Source organism: Drosophila melanogaster, chromosome X (assembly GCF_000001215.4).
Source record: "Drosophila melanogaster chromosome X".
NCBI lineage: Eukaryota > Metazoa > Arthropoda > Insecta > Diptera > Drosophilidae > Drosophila > Drosophila melanogaster.
In genome coordinates, this window is record NC_004354.4 from 12,428,161 (window position 1) to 12,454,073 (window position 25,913).

At 38.5% G+C, this 25,913-nt stretch overlaps 1 protein-coding gene across 3 annotated transcripts; it reads left to right on the forward strand.

Moving 5' to 3' along the window:
• Positions 1 to 4,063: 4,063 nt before the first annotated feature.
• On the forward strand, positions 4,064 to 25,490 carry Pkcdelta (Protein kinase C delta). 3 transcript variants are annotated; one of them, NM_078616.4, is made up of 16 exons: positions 4,064 to 4,400; positions 4,936 to 5,179; positions 6,829 to 7,184; positions 7,853 to 8,172; positions 8,378 to 8,493; positions 8,552 to 8,637; positions 8,698 to 8,827; positions 22,125 to 22,226; positions 22,635 to 22,718; positions 22,914 to 23,050; positions 23,113 to 23,286; positions 24,060 to 24,214; positions 24,283 to 24,430; positions 24,518 to 24,697; positions 24,757 to 24,897; positions 24,982 to 25,490. In NM_078616.4, exons 3-16 carry the CDS (start codon positions 7,092 to 7,094, stop codon positions 25,129 to 25,131), a joined length of 2,016 nt encoding a protein of 671 aa, NP_511171.3. In that variant the 5' UTR covers positions 4,064 to 4,400; positions 4,936 to 5,179; positions 6,829 to 7,091; the 3' UTR covers positions 25,132 to 25,490. The 3 variants fall into 3 exon arrangements, with proteins under 3 accessions (NP_511171.3, NP_001138191.1, NP_572797.3); NM_001144719.2 differs by having other exon boundaries at positions 4,064 to 4,224; NM_132569.3 differs by lacking the exons at positions 4,064 to 4,400; positions 4,936 to 5,179; positions 6,829 to 7,184; ... (4 more) ...; positions 22,125 to 22,226; positions 22,635 to 22,718 and adding exons at positions 13,324 to 13,376; positions 14,847 to 19,637.
• The last annotated feature ends 423 nt before the right edge of the window (positions 25,491 to 25,913 follow it).

Below are 25,913 nucleotides of genomic sequence, written 5' to 3' on the forward strand. Positions count from 1 at the left end.
TTCCATCCATTTGACCTTTTAATAGGAGAAGGGGATTGCCACGGAAATGTTTTCATAAAAGCCGACAACCAAGGCAACAATTTATGAGGCCTTCTTCATGTCAGTTGGCGGCTGCTCATTAAATCCCAGTTGCGTATTTTCGCATCCCATCCGAATTCATTTCATCCAAGTATGGCCATCAAAGTCGATTACCTAGAAAATGGCCAGCATGCCAATCGATTAAGTTGCATTAGTCTAGCAGGCGCAAAAGTCCACAATGTCCAAATATACTCAACGATTTCGAGGATTCCAGGCTACCAGGATTCTAGGGTCCATCGTTCAAAGTTCAGAGCTCGTTTTCGGTGCCCTGGTGGCACTCGGTTGATTGTCAAATTACATTATCATCCTCGTAAAGGAGCAGTGTCTGTGTTTTGACAGCTGTTTTTGGCTATTGACATTCGCTTCTTGACAAAACACCCGCACATGTGCCCCACTCGAGATCCGGGCCCTGCAACTCGACTCCTGGAACCATTGACCACTGAAATTTCTAACACCATAACCCTAAGACATCTTTTCCAAGTACACGCGCCACAGGCACCGCAGTTAGATGGAACAAATTTAATGATTTTGTGTAAAATTTAGTAGCTTGAAGGCATAGAAAGTCGTGCGCATTGTCATTTAGTCAGTGAATTTAATTTAGTTAATTATGGTCAAGATTGCTTCGTCAAAATCAAGCTTAAGTCCCCAAGCTTTTCGCAGTGTTTTCAGCTCCCTCTGTGGAGCGACGATATTTAGTAGCAGGCAAATGGCCGCCATTTTTATGGCCAAGCATCAAAGTTAATTTGGCCCAGAGTCCAGGGCTTCGGGCTTTACGGTCTGGAACTCTTTGAAGAACTCACGGTCTTGCTACGTTGAAAGTTCGGCAGCCCTGCAGGTGAAAAAGTTGCCCTTTGCTCACCAAAAATCAGGCAGGTAAAAGTTTACCATTTTACCTGGCCAACAAAATCAACTGCAAACGAGTATGTGAACTCTGACCCCGGCCCGCTTTCTATTCACCCTCCTTTGCTTCGGTGAAAGTTCAATAATAAAAATCACTTTTATTGCTCAATATATTCTAATTACGATAATTTCCACGTAAACGCAACAAAACTTGACTAATTTCAGTGGCGGCAAAGGAGCAAGGACCCCGCCTTTTGGGCCGTTGTTAATTCATGAAGTGTCCCTGATAAAGTGTAATTATTCCATGAATATCGAAAAAGTGTTCACCTTGCGCTCGTCGTGAGTAGTTCCACAAAAACCAAAACCAAAAAAAAAAAACCGAAATAAAAAGGGCAGACCAAAGGAGTCTGGATGGACTGGCTGGTGTGTGATTTTATGGTAATTTGCGTGTAATGAAAACTAATAGCAATTGATTGTACGACGTGTACGACTGACACGGACCCTTGTCAGCCCCTTCATATATCCGGAAAATCACCCAGTGACCCCACTGTCTTCGAATGGAAATTGTCGCTGACTAAGTAAACAAACGGGACTGACACCTGATAATGGTTATATATTGTACGCACTCCATTTCCCCAACCAAAATCATTGTCATGTGTGTGGGTGGGGGTGTGTGTGTGTGTGTGTGCACATCCGTTCCAGCTGTGGTCATCAAAATGTTTTGGCCTAATCCAGCCGGAATCCAGGGGCTCAGAAAGCTGACTCATTTGGCCGAAGCCTTTGTGCGAAAACCCATATAAACCGTAGTTATTATAGTTTACGTAAATTATTATTATATTCACGTTGGGCTTGCGCTTTGCTAGGCAATACTTTAAGACATTTGCATGAACTTCTAAGTTAAGCACATACAATATAAGTGTATCAATAACATTTTAAAATGCACACAATATTAAATACTTGCTAACTTGGCTGTGCGGACTTTCATTTTCCACTGGCAAGGTGGAAAAAAAAAAAGAAAAAGAAATAATACACAGGAAAAGCAAGCCATAATGACCAACAGATGCCAGGTGCAGAATTTCAGAGATTTTTTCCACTACTTTCCACCTGGCAAAAATCCTTGCAGCATGCAATCTCCGCCATCTTGATGCATTCTTATAATTCGCATGGCATGCAACCGACATTTGTTGGATGCCACACGAATCCTTTCGTCCAGGATACATATTCTCTTTCTATCCTACTTATAAACCCCTAGCACGCGACTATCCATTATCCATTATATCAGGCGAACTTAAAGATGGCAAAGAGCACTTCAACGTTGTGAGACCACAGTTTTGCGGCACGGAAAGTTGCAAACATTTTTGCTTGATTAACTTTTGAAATGAATATCAATACACAATATCGCAAAATGTGTATAGAAAACAACAATGGGCAGAAGGACGAGATGCAGATACAGATACGGATACATAAGTGTGGCAATATGGTCAAGCATTTTCATTATTGTCTGGCCAACTCTGATTTATGCCATTCAATTCGCTTTCGGCAGACAAACCGCCGGAAAATGAAGCCCATGAATCAGTAGTGTGGCCAATACGGAATACAAATGCCGAACAGCAGCAGCTGTTGACCCCCGACCTCTGACCGTCCGACTCACCCTTGCACATGTTATACGACCCCTTCCACGATTCACGAAGAAGTTAAACGATAAAGTTTTCCCAGCTCGGTGGCCTTGACTCGAAACTCAATCATTGTTTGGCTCGATGTTTGACCAATGGGCAATGGCAAAGTCGAAGTCAAATCGGAGATGTCCCGCCGACAGTCCGGCGGATGGGCTTCCGTCCGGATTGTCCGGCAATATCCGATGGTGTCCGCAGTGTTGCAGGGGTTAAACAGGGGTCAAGTTGTAATTGTAGATGGATAGATAGATAGATTGTAGTGTAGATGGAGAGTTCAAGAGCGGTGATATTATGCGAGTGATATGAACAATCATTCCTTGTTCTTTAGCAATTACTTTAAAATTAATTATTAGCTATTCTAAAAAGCTTTATTTTAATTAACTTAGAAGATGCGACATCAATTAAATATTGCGCATGATTTTTAAATCAAATAAAGTTCCAAACATATCACAAAGAATTCCAGTTTTTTCCCACTTTATTCCCGCGAATTGATGTAGATTAATATGAACGCCTTATGAAAATTGATGGGTCCATTTTACACAGTTTATTGATTTAATGCAAGGAAAACGAACAAACAAATCAAGAGGAATGTCATGCACTTCTGTAGAAGTGTTCAATTTTTGGGACTTGAGAATATTTTGCAAGTACCAAAGTTTTTGGGCACTCTCTACCGCTGTTTTTGTTTGTATAGATTAAAATTAACAAAATACATAAATAAACATTCAGTTTGGTGAAAATGAGAGGGCGCGCGCCCATTCCAAAAATTAAAAGCTCTTGCAGCTTTTTTGGAAAATTTTTGTGGGCATCGAATATAAAGATTTCCTATTCTTGGTGTTATAAAATTAAATAATTAATTCAACTTGTACTAAACATAAATTTCAACTTTAATTATAAATTTTGTTAATAGATATTATATCCATATAAAAAGTTGTTATGCTAATCTTTGTAACATATATTTAGTTAGCTATACGAGTGCGAGTTTAGTAATATAAAAGTTGTGAAACTTGAAGGATACAAATCTGCAAAGGGAATTACCTTTATATTTTGTTTTTTTCTGTTTTGTTTGTGAGCCTACAATAAATTCTCTTGGTACAGTGAAGCTTTCGACTGCGACTCTCTCGATCTCTCTCTCTCTCCATCTATGTAGCTCTCTCTCTCTCTTTGGCCATCTTTTCCATATGATCAAGAACTAGCCAAAGAAAATTGAAAAGGAAAATGTTTAAAGAGCACATAATCGGTGGAGATGGTGGTGGCCTGCATATACGAAACTCATATTGTCTATATGGAGGAGGAAGACAAAAATCGAAACAAAAACAGAAATGAGAACCGAAAGAAACCGCGATCGCTGGGCTTTCTCTCTGGATCCGACGGATACGTGGGATTTGCGGATACACAAATGCGGATACTGATATACAGATACATATTCAGATCGGGCACGTTCTCAGATATAGTAGTCTCCGGGTATATCACTTTCAGATACGGATGCTGTGCGCTCCCGTGCGAACGCAGCGTTCAAACAGAGCGGAAGATTCCGCGTTGACGTTGTATCTTTGTATCTGACAGATACTCGAATCTATTTATTATTACTTTCTGCGGCTGGCTTTTTGTATTGTTCCACGTTGTTGCCATTTCGGTGTGTTCTTGTTTTGCTTTATTAAGAATTTCGTGGTTTTTCGACCGTACACAACTACATAATATATCGTTAAATTATTTAGTTTTTTTTTTTTTTTTTGTTTGTTTGTTTTGTCGCGCCACACACAAAATGATGGAATGTGCAACGTGGCGGATGCGTGATGCAGCCAAGTAAATGTGCGTGCAAATTAACTATCGACTGCGAATTTCTTTCTATTTTTTAAGTGAAAGTGATGGTGATGGTGATGGTGAAAGTGCAAAGAAGAGAGAGATTTTCCACACCTGTGCACCTGGCCAAAAAGGCTTTCCCCCTGGCATGACGTCACACACACATAGAACTATATACGGATATATAGATATTATATATATATATATATGTACTTATATATATATAAATATATAAACATATAGGGGGGAATAGAGAGAAGGCTAAAGAACGCTCTGGCAACCGCACAATCATACAGTCAATTTGCGCTGTGTTTTTCGGGGCATTAAAACAAAAGCATTTCACTACGAAATATTTATTATCGTGTGTACCAATGTGGAATGTGTTTATAGTAGCCCCCAAAAGTCCAGATTCGAAATCGCCTTTATTTTCCAAACTCACCCACACTTCCATTTTTCAATTTGTTCACATTTTCCTGTGCGTGTATGTGTGTGTGTGTGTGTGTGTGTTTTCATACCACCCCTCTCTCCTTCGTCCCACAAATAGATTTTGGACACGTGCTAAAAGCTGGAATCCTTCGATCATTCAGAATAATTCCCCCATATAAACTGCTTGTCATCTCTGATGGCCCACTCCAATAATCAATCAACAAAAAGAAACTGGCAGCGGAAATAACAAAAAAAAAAAACCAAAATGTATCTGCGGTGTGAAATCAGTTCATTAACGAAATCGATCGTGTGAGTTTGGACATTACGATTCTAACACCGATGTTTACATACATTGCTTAAAGGTGAGTGATTGTCGGAAGGCGAAAGATAAATATCTGTGTTTGAATTAAACTTTGATGGAAAGTTTTGCATTCGTTATCCTAGGAATGAAATACAAAACGTATTGAGCAGATGTGTGTAATTTGTATATAATTATATTAGCCAGTTCAACAAAAGTGCCAGAGTAAAATAATTTAAATTGCCATTGCCAAACAATTTTGTATGATAGAAATTGAAAGCATTGCAAAAAAAAACAGTCAAAATAAATAACAATTGTGTATAAACTAAACAAACATTTTTAATAGCCACTTATTCCACAATCATATATATATATACATATTTGCAAGAGCTTGAAACTACTTTGATTAATAACATTTCTCAGGTTAATTACCAATTAAATTAGTATCAATGTCTTAATGGGCCTTCTTTGGCATTGTCCCTTGTGTACACATGCACTCTTCAAGGGCAAACAGAATCAAATTAAAATATCTTACGGATCCATAATGGCTTTAGCCTCGATTGGCCTAAAAACCTTAACCCTGAATCGAAATATATAGCTTCCATCCTATCGGGATTCGATGATTGCCTCACTATTGGCACATCTTGTTTGTGTTTTTATCATATCCGGCAATCAATTGGCACGCTATCTCGCACAATTCGCCACTTAATTTCTATTTTTAATAACATTAACAACAAACATGGCATCGAAGGCGGCGAGGGGGCGTGGCGCGGCCGTCCAAAAGTATTCACAACAAATTCTAAATGAATCAAGCGCTTATTTTTATTTTGGTGGCGCGTCGAAGCAGCAACAGAAATCATATTTTTAAACGTTTGCCAATGGATTCCCTCCAAGAATTTCGCTTGAGTGTGCGGAGCTGTAAAATTTCAAAACACATTTATCGGCCTCTCCAGTCAACTTTCCCAAGCAAAATGCCAAAAAAGATATATTTTAGAATGAATCAAAGGAAAAGGGGGAAAAACATTCAATGCAAGAAAGACTCTGAGTACATACCTAAATAATGTCTAATCCGACTTGATTCCGCTGAATCAAATGCTATTTCGACCAAACGATTACTTCTCAGAAAACCATTTAACTTTTAAACATAAAATGTGAACTTTATAGTCCTAGATATTTTCACCGATGACAGAAAAGATTGAGTTGCCCTGAACTGAATAAATGCAGCTAAGCAACCAATTAAATCTAGATTTTTATCCAAACTTATTGACAATTTAAATGATTCAAATCTTTTCGAAATTAAATGTGAATATATATGGATTAGATGTAATTTCAAAATATTAAATAATAAAATAAAGGGATCAAATAAAATGAAAAATATTCATTTTCTACAGATTTTTCACCGTGTAATTAATAGAGACAAATAGTTCTTGAGGTTTCTTCACCCTCATCAACGTCATCCCCACCCCCTTTTCAACCATTTTTCAATGTCATTCCGCATACGTGACACACTTCCCTAAGGGGAGAAGGGGGGAGGGGGGGATCAAAAGTGGGAAGTACTTTCGAAAGAGGGCGGGGGTGAAGAGGGGCTGGAGGCCACGATATAATATCAAGGCACGATCCACAACAAAACTGGCAGTTGTAGCTGCCACCGATTGTGTATACCATACACTTATATATTCTTTTGATATTCCCCTGCCTTTTGTTGGCTTTCAGATATCCATCAACGAGGCTTTAAACGTGGCCAACACAGTCGTGGCAAAAATGCCAGTACACCGAAAGCAGGATACCACATACAGCTGACTAAAAATGCTAGATGTTTATTTAATATAAATATAAAAGAAAACGCCTTGTACGCGCCATAAAGCCGCAAGCGAAACACAAACCAGAAGCCAACGGAATACGTCCAAAAAACCTGGGGGATCATATCGAATGTGGATGGGATTTGAATACGGATTCGGATACCGGGAGATCACAAGATGATGTTCACACGTGCCCAGGTGCGCAAACAGAAGACCAGCAATTCGAGCAGCCAGCGACCTCGGAGCTCGGGAGGATCGACCCGCCATGAGGTGACTATCAATATGAATTCCATTTAAATTATGCTAGTACAAGCAAGTAGTTTTTTAATAATATTATTTTTAATATTTTATATTTTAATATTTTAATATTTGCTCAATTCATGTATAGCTTTTTTAGAGCTTCAGCTAATTAATACCTGTAGTTGCACGGATTTTTCCAATATCAACAATATTCGAAGTGAATCTTAAAATGTATGCCGAAAATATTAAAACAAAAGTGAACTGACTTGTTTGCCTAGTCATTACTAGCTAATTAACAATTAATATGTATATATTTACACATTGAGAGCATTCAAGCAATGTTTTGCCACATTTTTGTTCAACAATTTAAATGAATAAAACTAATGTGTAAACACAGACAAGTGTTTTTCCGGTATTTACCTTAAAGCAGAAGTGCTATTGTTATTTTATAAAAGTGGGGTACAAAACGTCTGTGGCAACTAAAGGAAAAATTTTGAAATTGCAACAAAATTTATTATTTATTTATTTATTTATAACAATGTCTTATTAAATATTTGCTATAAGCTTTATATGTATTTATAACCATGTGAAATGGTAAAATGACCAACTTACTCTAAGACATTCTGTTCACGCTAGTTATTACATCGTTTTAATTTAATTTTAATTTAATATTGATCATATTTGTTTTCTTTTTCTAGACACGCTACAAACAGAGCTCCACCAGCAGTAGTGGAGCAGGCAGTGGCTTAAGTGGCGCCAGTGGAGCCTCCGGCGCCCGAAGGGATCAGTACCGGGACAGGGATCACTATGGAAAGCATTCCTTTGAGCTGCCACGCCAGCACTCCAAGGAGGAGGCCTATCATCGAGATCGGGAGAGCAGTGCGGGTGGTGTCGACAGGGGCGAAAGGAGTGGCATTGGTGGCAATGGTGGTGGCGTCACCGGCGGTGGCGTCTACGTGGACAGAAGGACTCGCCCGAGGAGCATAACCAATCGACGCGGGGCCATCAAGCATCAAAAGTGAGTTTGATCCAAAATTATGGAGCTAAAAAGAAAGTAAAATACAAATTTACCGAATTTGTAAACCAGTTTTTAAAAGCAATTGAATCAGAAATGTATTTTTATGAGTAAAAACACATTTCCAGAATAAATACATTCATTTTAGAAGCATTGTATTTTGACTATTGTTATTAATCATTACTTTCTTTATTGTTTTTTGTTACAGAACCCACGACATCAATGGTCATCGTTTTGTGGCCAAATTCTTTCGCCAGCCCACCTTTTGTGCCTTCTGCAATTTGTTTCTCTGGGGATTTGGCAAACAGGGCTATCAGTGCATAAGTAAGTTAATATACTAAAACTTAAATTCGAAACTTTAATGTATTGCCAACATTTTCAGTTTGCCAAACGGTGGTGCACAAAAAGTGCCATGACAAGCTCCTGGGCAAATGTTCCGGTTCCGTCTTCACCTCAGCCAGTACAATTGTATGTGTCATTGTAAAGTTTATTACGCAATAATTTCTTAAATTTTTTGTATCAACTTAGTTACTACGCGAACGTTTCAAGATCGATATGCCACATCGGTTTAAGCCACACACTTTTATGTCGCCGACTTTTTGTGACCATTGCGGCTCATTAATGGGTGGATTTTTTATTCAGGGCCTCAAATGCGAAGGTAAGTCTCTCGGCGCTTTGTTTAATACTTATATTTGCACTTTATTAGTCAATTCAAATTTAGATTTAAATGTTATTTTTTTTAACTTTTTCAAAGTTCAAATAAACCAATTTTAAGGTGGCACCAATAATTCTAAATTTATTTCTTTCTTCTTATTATATTCTAAGTCTAAATTTTTATGAGACTGTATAAAGTGCTGTAATCTTAGAGAAAGTACGTTTTTAACTCAATCCTGTTGCGATTTTCATTGGCTCGAGCTTTTGGCAGGTGGCACCATCTGTGCCAGAGGTAAACCGCAAAGCTTTTATACAAAGCTTCCCCGAGATTCTTTAGTGGTCATAACAACCCCAGAATTTTGGGCTTATTACCAACCACGAAATGTAACGGTCAGCAAAAATAATGGTTATTATTGAGGTATTAATGGATTTTTGCTATAAGTTGTATCTATAACTTGCATTTCTGCAAAAATTAAGTTGACATATTGCAACCCTTTAAAATCACAGAAGACCTAAAATAAATGAATTTAATATATTTCACATCCAAAAATTAGTTAGGCATTTGACTTTGAAAATTAAATTGCTATTAAAATTGTCCACGAAGAAAAATACCTCCTATGATAATGTATAAACGGCTTTTGCCAAAAACTTGGTTTTACAAACGGAATTTTAGTCATAACTTCGCAAAAATGTTCTTATAGATGAAAGAATAACTGTTTTGAGCAGCTAATTACCAATGCTAACGATCCCTATCACTTTTTGAAGGATTTAAGAAAATTTATTTTTGAGTCAATTTTCGCATTTTTTGTAAGGGGTAACATCATCAAAATTTGCAAAAAATGGCGAAAAAATAAAATTCCCATGTTTGAACACAGTTTGATTGGAAATTTTATTACGAGCTCATTGAGGTATGACATTCCATATTCAGTCAATTATTTTTAAAGTTGTGGCAAAAAAACGAAATATTTGATTACCGAAATTCGGAAAAACGGCTTTTGCCAAAAACTTGATTTTACATACGGAATTTTCGTCATAAATTCTTTATAAAATGCCATATAGACGAAAGAATCACTGTTTTGTGCAGCTTATTACGAGTGCTAACGATCCATATCACTTTTTGAAGGATTTAGGAAAATTTATTTTTTTGTCAATTTTCGCATTTTTTGTAAGGGGTAACATCATCAAAATTTGCAAAAAATGGCAAAAAAATAGAAGTCAAATTTTTGGACACAGTTTAATTGAAAATTTAAATACGAGCTCATCGAGGTATGACATTTCATATTCAGTCAATTATTTTGAAAGTTGTGGCCAAAAAACCAGTTATTGTATGACGAAAATTAGAAAAAACGACTTTTGGCAAAAATGCAAACATTTTTGATGGGCATTTTAATCATAACTTGGCTGAAAACGATCATAAAGATGAAAGAATAGCAGCTTTAGGCAGCTAATAAAAAACACTAACTATCCCTATCCGTTATTTACGGACTTTGTTAAATTAATTTTTTACCAAATTTTCGCATTTTTTGTAAGGGGTAACATCATCAAAATATGCAAAAATTTTGAATTTCAACTTTTGAATACAGTTCGATTCTAAATTTAAATATAAACTCAGCGATATATGGCATTCCATTTTCAGGTAATTATTTATAAAGTTGTGGCAAAATTACTGAATTTTTATAAATAAATAAGTGCAACCCATTTAACGTTTCCCGAAAAATTCCTGATATTATCAAGAACATTAAATTTTTCTGTGAAAATGAAAAGACAATGATTACATTCAACTTTTAAGAACCATTTTTATGCCAACACTGCGTATGAGTAATATCGTTGTACGCATTACACATTGTACATTTATGAAATTTCTGCACTGCTGGAAGTGCAATGAAAAGCAAACCCACTTAAGTTATATGCAATTTTCTCCAATTGTGTCGTAATTTTTCAAACCGAAACGAGGGCCATTCATTATGCAGGTGCATGAAATTGTGCAATACATTTGGTCTTTTTATTCGCCGAACAAAGGAATAAATACTTTCACTCGATGTGTGTACGATCAAAGCGGAAATAATGCGAAAGCCAGATTAAGCTGAAATCGCTATATATAATAGATGGTTAGACAGATAGCCAGACTGCATTAGAAATCAATTTATTGCGACTTTGCCAACACAAGACATGCGAAAAAAAGGGGGGGGGGGAAAAAACATGGCGTACCGAACAAGACGAAAATACAACGCAGGCAGAACAAATTCCGTGATATTCGACTGGCAGGATACCTATTAATTTTTATGGCATAGCCCTAAGTCTTAAAAGGAACAAATATTCGGTAATACCAGTTATATAGTTTTGGAAACTTTTATATCACTTACAACTAAATTTGTTTATTTATTATTTTTTTATTTATTTTATTTATCGGTGAAAATATTGCACATGTTTTGAGTTCTTATTTTTGCAAATCATCGATAGATAAATAAATTATTATTTATTATTATTTATCCTGAACTGCATACTTCAACAAGATATAGCATAACCTTTAGATATTATCAGTTTATTATTTTATTTATATTTATATTTATTTCCGTTCATATATCTTAAGTAAAAGCCTGAAAGGCAATCAGAATGCACTTAGTTTAGCATTTGGAAAGTGCTTAGTACAGAAGCATTTTAAAACATATAAAAGGATTTTTTTTTGTAAATGTTCCAAGTGGTTTCGTTTTAAGAGGTATTAAAACTTAATAACCCATTAACTGGATATGAAAGCGAATATGTTTTTTTAAGTGAAAGAGTAAGCCCATGGATATGCACTTTTGCAACTGGCGGGACAGGAATGCAGTGCAAAAATATATATATATATATATACTCACTATAAATCGCAAAGATTAAGTACTGAGGCAGAGGATAAATAAAACAAAAAAAAACGGCAAATAAGAAAGAAGAGCATGTTGCAGTTCTATTTCTAGTTGTTTGGCGCTTTCCAACTGACTCTTCCTCTTGCTCGGCGATCTATAAATGTACTTTGCGGAACCGAAAAGCGTCACCATTAGCATCGCATGTACGATTCCGAGTGCTACGGGTAGTACATCTCATGTGAGATACATCCTACGTGCGGCATTTCTGGCATTTGTTTTCGATTTCCTCGCGATCTATTTGCGGGGGGGGGGGGGGGGGAGGGGTGGATGGACAAATTTAGCCAAACATCTCGATAGCAGGTGCTACCAACAGGCAGATTGATGATGGCCCAAAAGGCTCCTAGCCACTTTTGCCATAATCCCATGCTGCCGAACATGTACAACGATATTTGCCATCATTGGATTTTCAATTCAAAAAAAAGATACAAAATCTTTAGCTCAATCCTTATAAAATTGGCAGTTTTCTAATAAAAATAGGGTTATTAAGGCATTATTGTTTTTAATTTTATTGATTTAAAGATGATTTCAACTAAGTTTACATTGCAGTCTTTTATTTTTGTTAGATATTTTGGTAACTTCATATTGAAACAATATCTCAATTTGTTGAAATTGCCATTTCACTGTACATCGCATAGATGAACACTTTGATGTTTGATTACACTTGCCTAATTCGTTTAATTTATGGCTTATACACATTTTAGTGACAATTAATTGGTCACACATTTTATGACAGCAATCCCACATAGCTTGTTCTCTTTTTCAGCCCATGTCTATTTCTATCGCTACTTTGAATTGAGATCGTTTTTTTTCTCGTTGTTAGTTTAATTTTTTTGCAAGTTAAAACAATAGTAGTGATGTTGCTTAAATTTTACTTTAATTGCTATTGATTTTCTATTGTTGAAGGGTTGTGCTTTTAACTATGTTTTCGAATACCCGAAATGGTGAAAGTATCTTTGTATCTTTGAATGTTACATTATCTAGTAAAAAGTCTGAAATGCCAGGTCCTATTTGCTTGTAATAAACAATTGCGATATATGTTGCTATACCTATTTTAGTTAATTGTTCCGCATACTTTATGGACTCTCTTCTTCGCTCAATTCTTCTGAAGAATCTCCCATATGAGTTCTTCGCTCTTTCGCAGTTTTCGCTTTTACTTTCGCTGTGCAAAAACGAGGAAAAGCATTTTCAAAAGACGTCAAAAATGTTTTTGATGCTTTTTCGAAATTCGAAAAACCGCTCGCCTTCGTGTGAAATTTATGGCACACTAGAAATTTCGTTTGGTTGTGTTGAAAATTGTGAGGGGGCATATTTCGAAATTGGCAGACACGTAGAGATAATTGAAAGAAGAGGAAAATGATGATCTGGGCCTGTGCCTCAACACGGATACAGATGCAGATGAACACAAGATACAGATACAAGATACAGCAGTATTGCTGCCAAGTTAGCCTCTCTCTCACACAGATGGACTTCGAATTTTCCCGTGAAAATCATCGACACGTATGTGTGTGTGTGTGTGTGCGTGTGTGCTTGTGAGTTCAGAAATCGGAATTGAAAATATTCTGCGCTGCCTTTCACATTTCAGTAGTTTCCGTTATTGCGTTCGCCTCGTCGAGTTAGCTCCTTTGAATTTTTTCCTGTGTCGCGCTGACGGTAAAAATCATAACAAAAAATAATCATTGCTCAAAAGAGCATTCGAATGTACCAAAAAAAAAAAATTTTTTAAAATTCCCGCACCTTGTGTTTGAAGTGGCTAATAAAAAACGAAATAATTATATTACGGTACAACATAGAAGCAACAACGAAAAAAATTGTCAGCAATTTATGCGTGGAAAATAGCTGAGGAAAATCGCAGACAACGACTCGTGAGCGCTTACGTCATGCGAAAAAATTTATCTCATACATCGGATTATATATCTATATCTATATGGCACATGTGGGCTAAAGACGAAAGCCAATAATAAACATATTATGTATCGAGCGAAAAAAGAAGTCAATTGAAATAATTGAAAAGCCATCGATTCCAGCTGACCTTCAGCCAATGACATTTCAATTTTCAAATCCATATCTAATGGCCATTATTCGGTATTTAAAAATCTAGCACTTTAGCATAAAACTTCACTGGAAACGCATTGTTTATTGAGTCGCATAAACAAATCGGATAGCTTTCATTTTTCAAATGAATAAAAATGGCTATCAATCTCTTTAATATACATTTAGATTTTCTACCAAAATTTAGATGATTCAAACTTAGTAGTATGTTACAAAGAATTCCTTAAATAGTAATCGAAAATTTATTTTTACAAAGTTAAGATAAATTACCAAACATTTTCAATTTTAAAAAATATCTTTAGAAACAGGTTTTATAATATTTTAGCATATTACCCGTATTTAAATGCCTAAAAAAGTACACGGAAATCTGTAAGAAAGTTGGCTGATTTCGTTTTGTCTTCGATCAGGCGGCATTAAACCTTTGGGCCAATTAGGCAATAATTAATGTGACTTCGGTATTGCCAAATGCTGGCACATTATGACAGCCGGTTTGAAATCTTTAAAAATTGTATAATTAAACTGCGGCAGCGTCGAAGGGATAGATACATATGCAAATACATGAACGACAGCCCCAAAAATACATATTTCAAGCAAGCGTTAACCTGTGAAGAATAAACTGAATAAACTGAAGTGCCAACGAATTTATGGTCGAATCTCTGTCCGTTCGCAATCTAAATTTATCATCTTGCCCAATTGAATGTGGGATTAGTCTTGTTAAAGGCCGCAATGGCCATTAAATTGAGTTATTGACATCGAATTGGCTTAGCCGGAAATCGAATTGGAAATGAACAGATCGGCAATCGAATCGGTTTATTTAGTTAATGATACACAAATGGCCGAATGAGGAAGTACAGTGTGCTTCCAAGTAGTTTACTTAAGTCAAATCATATATTTTGTAATCAATTTTGACTTTTACATTACACTAAAATATTTCAATAATTTAATAATGTTATAAAATTTGTTTGCAAATTATTTTTATTAACTTGTAGTGAAGTAGTTCGCCATTAAAGTCAAAACTAGCGATGACTGTGCCATTTAGATAAAGATATTTATGTGTACATCCGAATACAGCGTAATTACGATTAAAATATGAGAGCCTAAACGAACCGAAGGAAACAATTAAGCTAAAAGCAGCGGAAAAGCGCCGGAAAATAAGCAAACCAAAAATTCAAACCGAAGGTTTTCTTCGTGTATTGTGATTTTTTGTTTTTTTTTTTTTTTGTTTATTTTGTTTGTTTGTTTGAGTGAGTGACTGCTGCAAAATGCCTCTGTATTCGGATTCAACCAACTACTACTATAGTGGCGGCAGCAGTCAGCTGTATTCGCCGTACTATAGTTCCGGCTTGGGTCTCAACTTGGGCATGGGATCCTCACCAGGATCGAGCTATACATCTAGCTACAATCGCTCATATCCGGCCAGCTATATGGTACCCCTGAGTCCCTCCTCGCCGAGATCACCGAGCAGTTATTCCAGTGGCAGCTCCGGCGGCAGTAGCTCCCTCCATGGCCTGGGCTCCAGATATCAACCCAAACTGACCACGATTACGGAAACGGGTCGGCACAGTGGTCATAGCAGCCTAATGCCTCTGACCAGGATTAACTCACCGAAATACAGCAGCTCGGTGACCACACCGAGTTATGGTTCATCGGGCGCCAGTAGTCGGTACATACCAGCCAGACCCATTGCCATCAATACGGCGGATATCGATGTGAGCTCCTCGCGATATCGCAGGGCAGTGCCATCCAAGTCGCAGGAAAAGGAGCAGCCCAAGGAGGAGGTGAAGCAAAAGGAACAGAAGGAGCAGGCGGAGGAGGAGGTTAAGCCTTCTCCCAAGGAAACACCATGCGAAAGTTCAGATGCAAGTGCCGAAACCAGACCCAATCGTAGGTCAACCATTAGAAGAAATCGTCCGGTGGTTAGATTATCCACCATACGAAGACGCAGCAAGGATCGCAGTGCCGAGAGTCCCAAGAAGGAGCAAGTGCAGGAGCATCAATTCAGGGATCTGCCACCTGCCACCGAGCCCAGTTTGAGTTGGCGTCAAAAGTTGGCCGAAGAATTGGCAGCCTTTCCAGTAACCAGCAATAAAAAGTCACCCGGCGAATTGCTTCGCGAGAGATTCTATATAAAAGATGAGAAGGAGGAACTAACCAATTTCAATAGAGCCCAAATCCAAGAGCTTGTTCAACCACAAAGTGCTCATAAAACTTTGACTCCGGAAGTGGAGATAAGTGCCAAAAAGGAAGTGGATGACGAAAAGGAGGATGAGTCCGATAAACAGGAACAGGAATTGGAGGAAATGCAGGAGACCATTCGTCGTTTGAGTTTGGTCCAATGTCCAACATTTCATGACATTTGCGAGGATATTTCATCCGATAAAATTGATGATGATCTGAATGCCGGAGAACTCAGACGTAGGGCCTCTATTATTCAGGAGCAAGAACAGGAAATCTTAAATAAGTTGCAGAAGTCAAACTCCGGCAGCTTTCAGTTGATCCACCTGGAACGTAGATCCAGTCACGATAGTACCACCACTAACGATGAAGATCTGAAGGAGAGATCGAAAAGGCGGTCCAAGAAGAGTAAAAAGATGCGCCATAAGATCACCGCCATTGTTGAGGTGGAAAATGCTCCCCAAGCTCAGCCAGTAGAGCATATGCCTAGTGTTTTGGAGTTGAATGAGGAGTCCCTATTAATACAACCATTGACTTCCGGTTCCGGTTCGAGTTCCACTCCAACTCCCAGTCCGAAACCGAAATTCACCGTTAATGTAGAGACTGTGGAGGAGCATCATCAGATACACAAGATATTCAAGCTGCCCAAGAAAAAGACAGTGCCCAAGGATCAGGATGATTCGTCTTTGCCCGAAGGATTCATGAAAGCTGCGCCCAAAACAACCAAGACATCGCCTTTGAAGAAAGTAAATAAGCAGCAACATGTTAATGAGGCACAGATTTTCACCTTTGATGAGGCAGCCATACAACAGCAGCAACAAGTGCAGCAGCAGCAGCAGCAACCGGAACTACCTAAAACCGAGGCCAAAGTCGAGGGCGTGGCTACGCCCAAGCCCATTCGTAAGGCTATACAGAAATCGGAGAGCGGCGAGGACTTTTGGTCACAGATCGGTTCTAGGGAAACGCTATACATGACCAATCGCAAAAAGGTCTTTAACATGCGGCAAGAGCAACAGGAGCAACTCCTGGAGGAGGAACCGCCTAAATCACCAGCAATGCCAAAGGAAACAAAGACAGATTTAAAGACACCAACAACTCCCAAGCTCAAATCGGAAATTCTCATCGAGCTGAAGACAACACCTTCGATTGTGTCCACAAGTGGCAAATCGGAAACTCAAAAGGTACCATCAACACCACTTACTCCAACGGTTGTAAAAACTAACCAAGTCGAAGCTAAGAAAGTAGAATCAATGGATACTTCAAGCAAAGCACCTGCTAGTGTAATATCAAAAGCTGCTGAATCTCCAAAATTAAAATCCGCAACTGATAATAATAAGGCCAAACCGACAATGGCCAAAAAAGACTTGCCAAAACTAAAGACGGCAGAAGAAACTAAGCTAACAATAACAACCAAAGCGACAACTGCAACACCAACGATGGACTCACCAAAAACACCACAAGCCAAAGAAGAAACATCACAAAAAACTGAAAGTGCAACTACATCACAAATAAAGTCCGATACACCAATTGCACTGCAAATAAAACCACAAGAACAAATGAAAGTAGCAGCACCAACAACACCACAAGCTAAAGTAGAAACTCCACCAAAGGATTCACCAACAAGAAAGATTGTAGCACCTACAACACCACAAGCTAAAGTAGAAACACCAACAAAGGATTCTCCAACAAGAAAGATTGTAACACCTACAACACCACAAGCTAAAGTAGAAACACCAACAAAGGATTCTCCAACAAGAAAGATTGTAACACCAACAACACCACAGGCAAAGGTCGAAACACCAACAAAGGATTCTCCAACAAGAAAGATTGTAACACCTACAACACCACAAGCTAAAGTAGAAACACCGACAAAGGATTCTCCAACAAGAAAGATTGCAACGCCAACAACACCACAAGCTAAAGCAGCTGCATCAACAACATCACCACTAACAACACCACAAAAAACACCACAAGTTAAGGCAGCAACAGATGAGTCCAAGTCAACACCAGCAGCACCAAAGACAACAATGGCCAAGATCAGCATGACAACAATGGCAGGAACAACTGTTGCCGAGGCAGGAAAAACAATCTCACCGAAGGGGTTGAAACAATCTGGCAACGCCGTAGCCATGCCAACGGCAACACCAACAACACCAAACACACCAACAACAGCAACAGGCAAATCAAAATTGAACGAAACAGCAGGGCCAAAAATAAATAGCGGGCAGCCGGCCAAGTCACCTGAACAACAACAGGCAACGGCAGCCGCAGTCGAAACGAAAATAAATAAAACAACTGACAAGGAACAACAGCAGCAGCAGCAGCAGCAGCAACAGCAACAGGCGCAGCAACAGCAGCAACAACTGATCGACACGGCAGCAACATTGGTGCCACAAACGGAAACCAAAACGAAATTGACGGAAGCCGCTGAGCCAACGGGCAAGTCAAAGGTGCAATCACCGAATACGACAAAGCCAAAAAGTGCCGGCAAAACAAATGTTGGCAAAAAGAAAGCTGCAACGCCAGCAGCAGCAGCAGCAGCAGCAGCAGCCGCCGCACCAGCAGCAGCAACAGCAACAGAAGCTGTTACGGCTTTGTCTGAGAGCAATGTGACCCCAATCAATGCCGATCAATTTATAACGCTGGCCCCCACAAAGGCGGCCAAAACATCACCGAACAAGCAGCAAGCATTGCAATTGCAACAGCAACACGAGGAGCAGCAGCGGCAGCAGCAGCAACAGGCCACAAATGCGTCATCGCCGGCGGCAACTGGCGATGCAACCACAACGCCCACAACAATAACAATTGGTGTTGCTGCTGTTAATGTTGCTGCTGTTGCTGTTGTTGCTTCTGCTGCTGCTGCTGCTGCTACTGATGCTGCTGCTGATGCGACTACCTCGCTCAGCAGCAACAACAGCTGCGGCGAAGGCGTCGGCAATAATTTATCAAAGTTTGCAACAGTATCGAATTTGGCACAGTGTCTGCGAGACGTTGATGCCGAGCTAGACGACTATATACCCTCGTCGGCGGAAAATAGCCAAGAAGACGACGACGACGACGACGACGGGAGCGGCAGCAGTTCCGACGATTATTCCAGTGTTGACGGTTGTGCGAACTTAAGCGCCAGCATGAAAAAGAAACTGCGCAAGGAGAAAAAGAAGCAAAAGGCGAAAGCCGCCGCCGCCGCCGAGGCGAAAAGATTCGATCCGCACAAGAAGATCAAGATCGATACGACGAACAAGTGTTATGTGAAGGAGGAGGCGCCCAGGTATCCACTGGTGGCCACACCGCGTCCACTGTGGAAGCGCGAGAAGATCGTCTATTCGGATGAGAATACGGACGATGAGAGCGGCAGCGAGGAGGGCAGCGGTGGCTCCTTGGACGAGGACAGCGACGATGAGAGCGGCGGCGAGGAGTGCAGCTCCACCAGCAGCAGCGCCAGTTCCGAGGATCTCGATGCGGTGGCCATGGTCACCAAGGCTGGTAGCTCCAATGCCACAACGGTGCTGGATTCATCCAATTCCAGCGGCTCAAATGCCGGAACACTGAGTGTTCCCAGTGCTGGTAGTGGCAGTGGTGGTGGCGCCTCCACATCCAGCTCGCCGTCCATCATCCGGATGAGCACCTGCAGCAATGATTCCGGATTCGAAGGCGGCACCGCGCCCTCCAGTCCCAAGAAGATGTTAGGTAAGGCTGGCTGGCCGGTTGGCCGACTCGATCGATGCACTGCACGTTCATCTCGAAAAAAAAAATAGCGGGCAAATCAGTCAATACACTGGGAAAAACTCAGAGCAGGCTATCTACTATCTACTCAATTCAGAAGTTTTTGATACCAATGGGGCTAGTTTCCAAATTTAACTAGCACTAACAAAACAATTATTTTTATTTTTTAATTAGCTTAGATTTTCCAATTTTTACAAACATTTTTAGAGATCGAAAATCTATGAAGAAAGCTTGAAAATATTTTATAAATAGTCTACATTTCACAACTGCGAAGGAAAACTGGATTGTAACAATTATACATTTGTTTTGAAATGGAATTGATAAAAGCTACTGCTCAGTTTTTCCCAGTGTACATCAATTCACACCCCGTTCCCCTATTTCCTCCGCTGGTCACTTGTTTGGGCGGCACGTGTCCGGATCAAAAAAAGAGCTTTCGACTTACTTTTGACTATCCCAGGCATTTCGGAATGCCTTCGTTTTCGCCGATCTATAGATATAAGATATATGAGGATTTTTTGGGAAAAAGTTGAGAGACAAAGAAATAAACAAAGTCATAACGATCAATAGCTAGTATATCATCCGGGGAATAGATGCCCCCATCTATATAAATATATATGCTCGTCTAGTCGTCTAGCATAGTAGTGCAATTGAGACCAAACTGTTAACTAGGAAGTGCAAGTATTGAAAATTATATTCCGCGTATAATGCGAGTGGTTCAATGACCTGCAGCTGGAGAAAAAAGTGTGAGTTATTGTTGAATATATGCGGAATTTTTTCCTATTTTTCTGGGACACTTTTATCTGGGTTAATTGAGTTTATAGATATGTCTTTTACGGCCTTTTTTTAAATGAAAGAATGTGCGGAACACGGAACTATTTTAATAGTTTTTTTTATTTTGTTCATACCAAGTAATAATTTTATTATTACTTAAGACTTGTTCTAAGCTATAAGTGCTTTAATTTCTGTTTAAATTGCTATACATTGTATGTTAGTTTGGCATTTTCTTGGTATTCTCTTTGATAATGAAGTTGTTTCTATTTGTTATGGCTTTTGTCATAGGTTCGTAATTTTTTGTCAAATTTACTTTTTATTAGGTGGCTTCATATTTGTGTAATATTTTTACAAATTCATATGTTGAAAATATTCGGCACCAATTTCTATGTTTCTGTGATTTTATTTCTAAAAACAAAAACACTTTCAAAAGAGCTGATTTTAGTCCACCTATTTTGTTTACGACTTTATTTATTGTATTTATTAGCATTGTTACTCATTTTGTGCGTTAGTGAATTTGGGGAAGCGACTTCCTATTTCTTATTGCTCGATTCGTGTTTTATGTAATTTTCGACGAGAATTTTATCGTTGCTTACTGTTCCGTGGTGGCGTTTCCTTGATGTTTGTGCGAGAATTTGCTAGAGATCCGCTGCCAGAAGCCGCAAAAAGCAGAAAAGAGAAAGAATCTACAAGTTGGCATTTTACTTTTAGACAAAACAACAAATGAAAACAAATTGTTTAGGTCATCGTCGGGTCTGTCTGAGCGTCAAAGAGAAAGCTTTTGTGTACATAAATTCAGATATATTTGCAATGATACTATATGGATTTAGACATCCCCTGCATTTGTTTTAACCATACAAAACAAAACAACGCAGTTATGGGCCATACAGTCAATTCACAGATTATATAAATTCGCTGTGCGAAGCGCGGAAAAATCATTTGTTTTTTTTTGTTCCGTTACCACACTGCGTATACGTGATATCCGGCTATTCGCCTCATTTAGTTGGAAATTCAATCAAAGTGGGCAGCAAAGAATTGTGGATTTCGCATTGTTTATGCGAGCAGAACCTCCCACCCAAAATAATCGTCGGAAATTCATGTCTTTAAACCGATTGAAATGCACCGAGAACAATAATCATTTAAATGGATGGGGAAATTTGTTTGAGCGAGGAGAACTGATTTTAGAAATTTTCTCTCATATTCAAAATATTTGTGCGTTAGGATAAATTGGAAATCAAGCCTTTTAGAATCTGAACAAATGAATTAATTAAATATATATCTAACTAAGAAACCTTTTAGAATCTGAACAAATGAATTAATTAAATATATATCTAACTAAGAAACTAAACTGCATTTACAATATCTATAAAATAATTGTGGGGACAAAATTCAGGAATTATTAACTTATTTTCCAAGTTAGTCTAATTTATACATTTTGTTATGTATTTTATACATAACATTTTGCTCGAGTCAAGAAAAGCGTGCAGCCAATAAATCGCAACAGAAGATTGGGTAACTCGACCAGTTTGCCGCAACAAAAATGTATTAATAATTTGTTTGCAATTAATTCCCCTCCCATGCGATATTATGCGTGGGCACCATCCACAATCACATCCATCCACATTCACGTCCACGACGAAATTTAAAATTTCAAAAAACGAATCGAAACACGCGAACCAGAATGTGACGTGAATTGTCACAAGAAATGCGAACGGCTCACGGCCAATTTATGCGGTGTCAATCAGAAACTCATCGTTGAGGCACTCAACCACGTGAAGCGAGGTAAAAACCAGACAAAATGCACAAATCACACTCGAAATGGGAAATATGGAGGCCAAATAATATTCATATTTTTTGCCTCGAATTTATGGGTCCGATTTTGCACAGCGCAGAATTTAAAATGTGTTAATAGAGCGACTGGAAACCAGGAAATAATTATTCTGGGGGAAGTCTTTCACGAGAGAAAAAGTCTTGATATAAAAAAAATATATACAAATTCAAAGAACATTTAAAATGTAAATTAAAAAACAAAATTGATTAAATAATGATTCAATTGATTCATTCAAGCTCAATACATTTTTATTATCATGACTGCCTTTTAATTCTGTTAGCAAAATCAGACCCACAAAATAATAGAGATCTTATAGAGATCCATGTGCTAGACTCCGACTAATTCTCCCGAATAATTAGGAGCCCGAGAAGCCCGTGACTCACCCAGCACTCCGCCCAGTTTGAATCCAGCCTATAAAATCGAGGCCAGCGAAGAACACGATGGTATGCCGATTAAATATGATATAAGTCGCACATATGTAGCCCAAATTCAAGTGACCGGATCGGATGAACTCATGAACGAACATTATCTATTTGCAGTCTGCTAATCTATATTTATTTTATTTTAACTAACTTTAACTTATATTCTCTCTCTATCTGCAACTATCACAAAAAAACCTTGCTGTCTCGATCGCACAGAAACATCATATACATATTCACAATTCCAAAAATCCGGACGTTTCACTGCGCCAGCAACAGTAATACCTAGATTTAAGAATTATTCGGTAGATGATTTCCACTTTCTGGCCGTTCTTGGCAAGGGAAGTTTCGGCAAGGTGAGTTGAGAATATGATTTACGCATATTTTCTCGACTAATTGCGAAATTTTTGTGATACAGGTTCTGCTTGCTGAGCTGCGTGACACCACATACTACTATGCCATTAAGTGCCTGAAAAAGGATGTTGTCCTGGAGGATGACGATGTTGACTCCACGCTCATCGAACGCAAGGTCCTGGCCCTGGGCACCAAACACCCGTATCTGTGTCATCTGTTTTGCACCTTCCAAACGGAGGTAAGTTGAATAAAAATAATATAAATTTAAATAAGAATGTATACAGTCGAAACCTGAGGGTATTGCCTAGCAACTCGTTAAGAAAACTTTGACTTTGGGATTATTAACGTAGTTCAATGACCCTAGGATAAAATTCAAATTTAACTTAAAAATATTTTGAAAAATGTTCCCTACCTGGTCTGGAAAACTATCCCAATTCAGCTTAAATCAAAATGTGGCATATAAACTGATATTATCCAGCTGAAAATATTCAGACAAAGGTGTTACATGCGCCCGTTTAGCTTTCAATTAGTGGCAATTCTCAGGTGGGGGTCACCAGTCGAAGGTGTGTCTGCACTCTTGATCGATATTTATCATATAGAACAATCGATCTGGCGTGCTATTTATAGCCAAAGGAAAGGTAAAACGTTCTATTATTGGAACACTGGGGTCTGGCCATCGATTGGGGCACACGACGTCGATCGGACATCATGTAGATCAGGGTGCCTGTCCGTACGCTTTTATTTTATTGTATTTGTTTTTTTTTTTGTGTTTTTTTTTTTTTTGTGTTTTTCTCTCAATCCGAAAATTTGCATCTGCATCTGCAAATGCAACGTCTTGCATTGACACCGATTAGAAGGTATTTTAATTATTTATGACTTTGGGGGACGATCTCTCAATCTCAATCTCAATCGGAATCTCGATCTCTCGCTATATTATTGATCTCTCGCCCGTTCTCGATCTGTATGTTAAATATATATTTTCTCGCTATATTTTTTATATTCAACCCGCAGAGCCACTTGTTCTTTGTGATGGAGTACCTGAATGGCGGTGATCTCATGTTTCATATCCAGGAGAGCGGTCGCTTTTCGGAGGAGCGAGCCAGATTCTATGGGGCCGAAATCATCTCGGGCCTTAAATTCCTGCACAAAAAGGGCATTATCTATAGGTGATTTTGATTGATTGATTTTGATTTTGATTTTATATTTTATATATATTATACTTGGCCATTTATAGAGATCTCAAACTGGATAATGTCTTGCTGGACTACGAGGGACATGTTCGCATTGCCGATTTTGGCATGTGCAAGTTGCAAATCTATTTGGACAAGACGGCAGATAGCTTTTGTGGCACACCCGATTATATGGCGCCCGAAATCATTAAGGTATTGAATATATTACCAACATGTTGTAGTCTTAATTTTATAGATTTAGCTATCATCTACTTTTAATGCTTACCTCTCAATTTGTAGGGTGAAAAGTACAATCAGAATGTGGATTGGTGGTCGTTTGGTGTGCTGCTCTACGAAATGCTAATTGGACAGTCGCCATTCAGTGGCTGCGATGAAGACGAGCTCTTCTGGTCCATTTGCAATGAAATTCCATGGTTCCCAGTTTACATATCCGCCGAGGCAACCGGGATTCTCAAGGGGGTAAGATAAAAATAATAAATCCATTTAATATAAATATAAATAAATGTAATACCTTTCAGTTGCTGGAGAAGGACTATACGAAGCGTATTGGTTCGCAGTACAGCCCGGCTGGTGATATAGCCGATCATATATTCTTCCGCCCGATCGATTGGGGTTTGCTGGAAAAGCGACAAATCGAGCCGCCCTTCAAGCCGCAAGTGGTGAGTGATTTGATGGAGTTATTACTTAATTAGCTAGTTTTATTAATTTGTGATTTGTTGTGATTTTTTTTTTTTTTCCGTAAGAAACATCCCCTGGATACCCAGTACTTCGATCGGGTCTTCACCAGGGAAAGGGTGCGTCTAACACCCATCGATAAGGAGATATTGGCATCCATGGATCAGAAGCAGTTCCACGGCTTCACCTACACAAATCCTCACATCACCTTGGACTAGAGCCTAATTAATGTCCTAATTAATTATTTAGAGCAACAGTATTTGTATATGTAAATATTTATTATGGCCAAGAAAACAAGAGATTAACAATCAAAGCAAATTGAAGTGAAATCGAAATTTTAATACCTTGTAGTTAAGCTTTGGAGCACATTGAAAATTTGTAATTCTAGTCAGTTAGCTATACGTTTATATCTAAGTCTAATTGTACAGATATCCCTCCTCACATTTACCTATATACATATATATATACGTATGCATATAAATATTTTTTTTTTTTTGCAAATTATTTGTTCTAAATTTTAGTGATTAAGCAAAGGTCTACGTCTATGAGAAATAAAAGAAAAGTAAATAAAAAATACAAACATAATGCGGGTCTAATGTGGATATTGATGTTGAATAAAAACAATGTCAATCAAATGGGTTTGTGATTTAGCTACCGTTACGAGCGCTTTCCGGTGATTATCAATTAATACAGTGCGTTTCGAAAGAGTAAGTATTGAGTATTTCAGATGATAATTTCCAAATAAATACAAAAATAGAATTTAAAAGGCTCATTACGAACCCAACACATTATTATAATCTTAAAGTGGACTTTCATTAAGTTCTTCGGTTATGTCACGCACTGTACCGGACTGTCCATATGCAAATGTGGAACAGTGAGAGTGATCAGCGGTCAACTGCAAATGCCGGCTGGAGTGAAAATTCTGAGCCACGCTTTTCCACATTGCTAATCTGCATAGAGAGTTTACTGCCTTTGTAGTTTGTGGGTTTTTTTTTTTTTT

Bases quoted from the DNA above. Each gene is read 5' to 3' on its own strand.
- Pkcdelta (NM_132569.3), top strand. From the start codon at position 15,038: ATGCCTCTGTATTCGGATTCAACCAACTACTACTATAGTGGCGGCAGC. The intron at 24,431-24,517 runs GTATTGAATATA...CTCAATTTGTAG, and splicing joins TGGCGCCCGAAATCATTAAG to GGTGAAAAGTACAATCAGAA. The intron at 24,898-24,981 runs GTGAGTGATTTG...TTTTTCCGTAAG, and splicing joins CGCCCTTCAAGCCGCAAGTG to AAACATCCCCTGGATACCCA.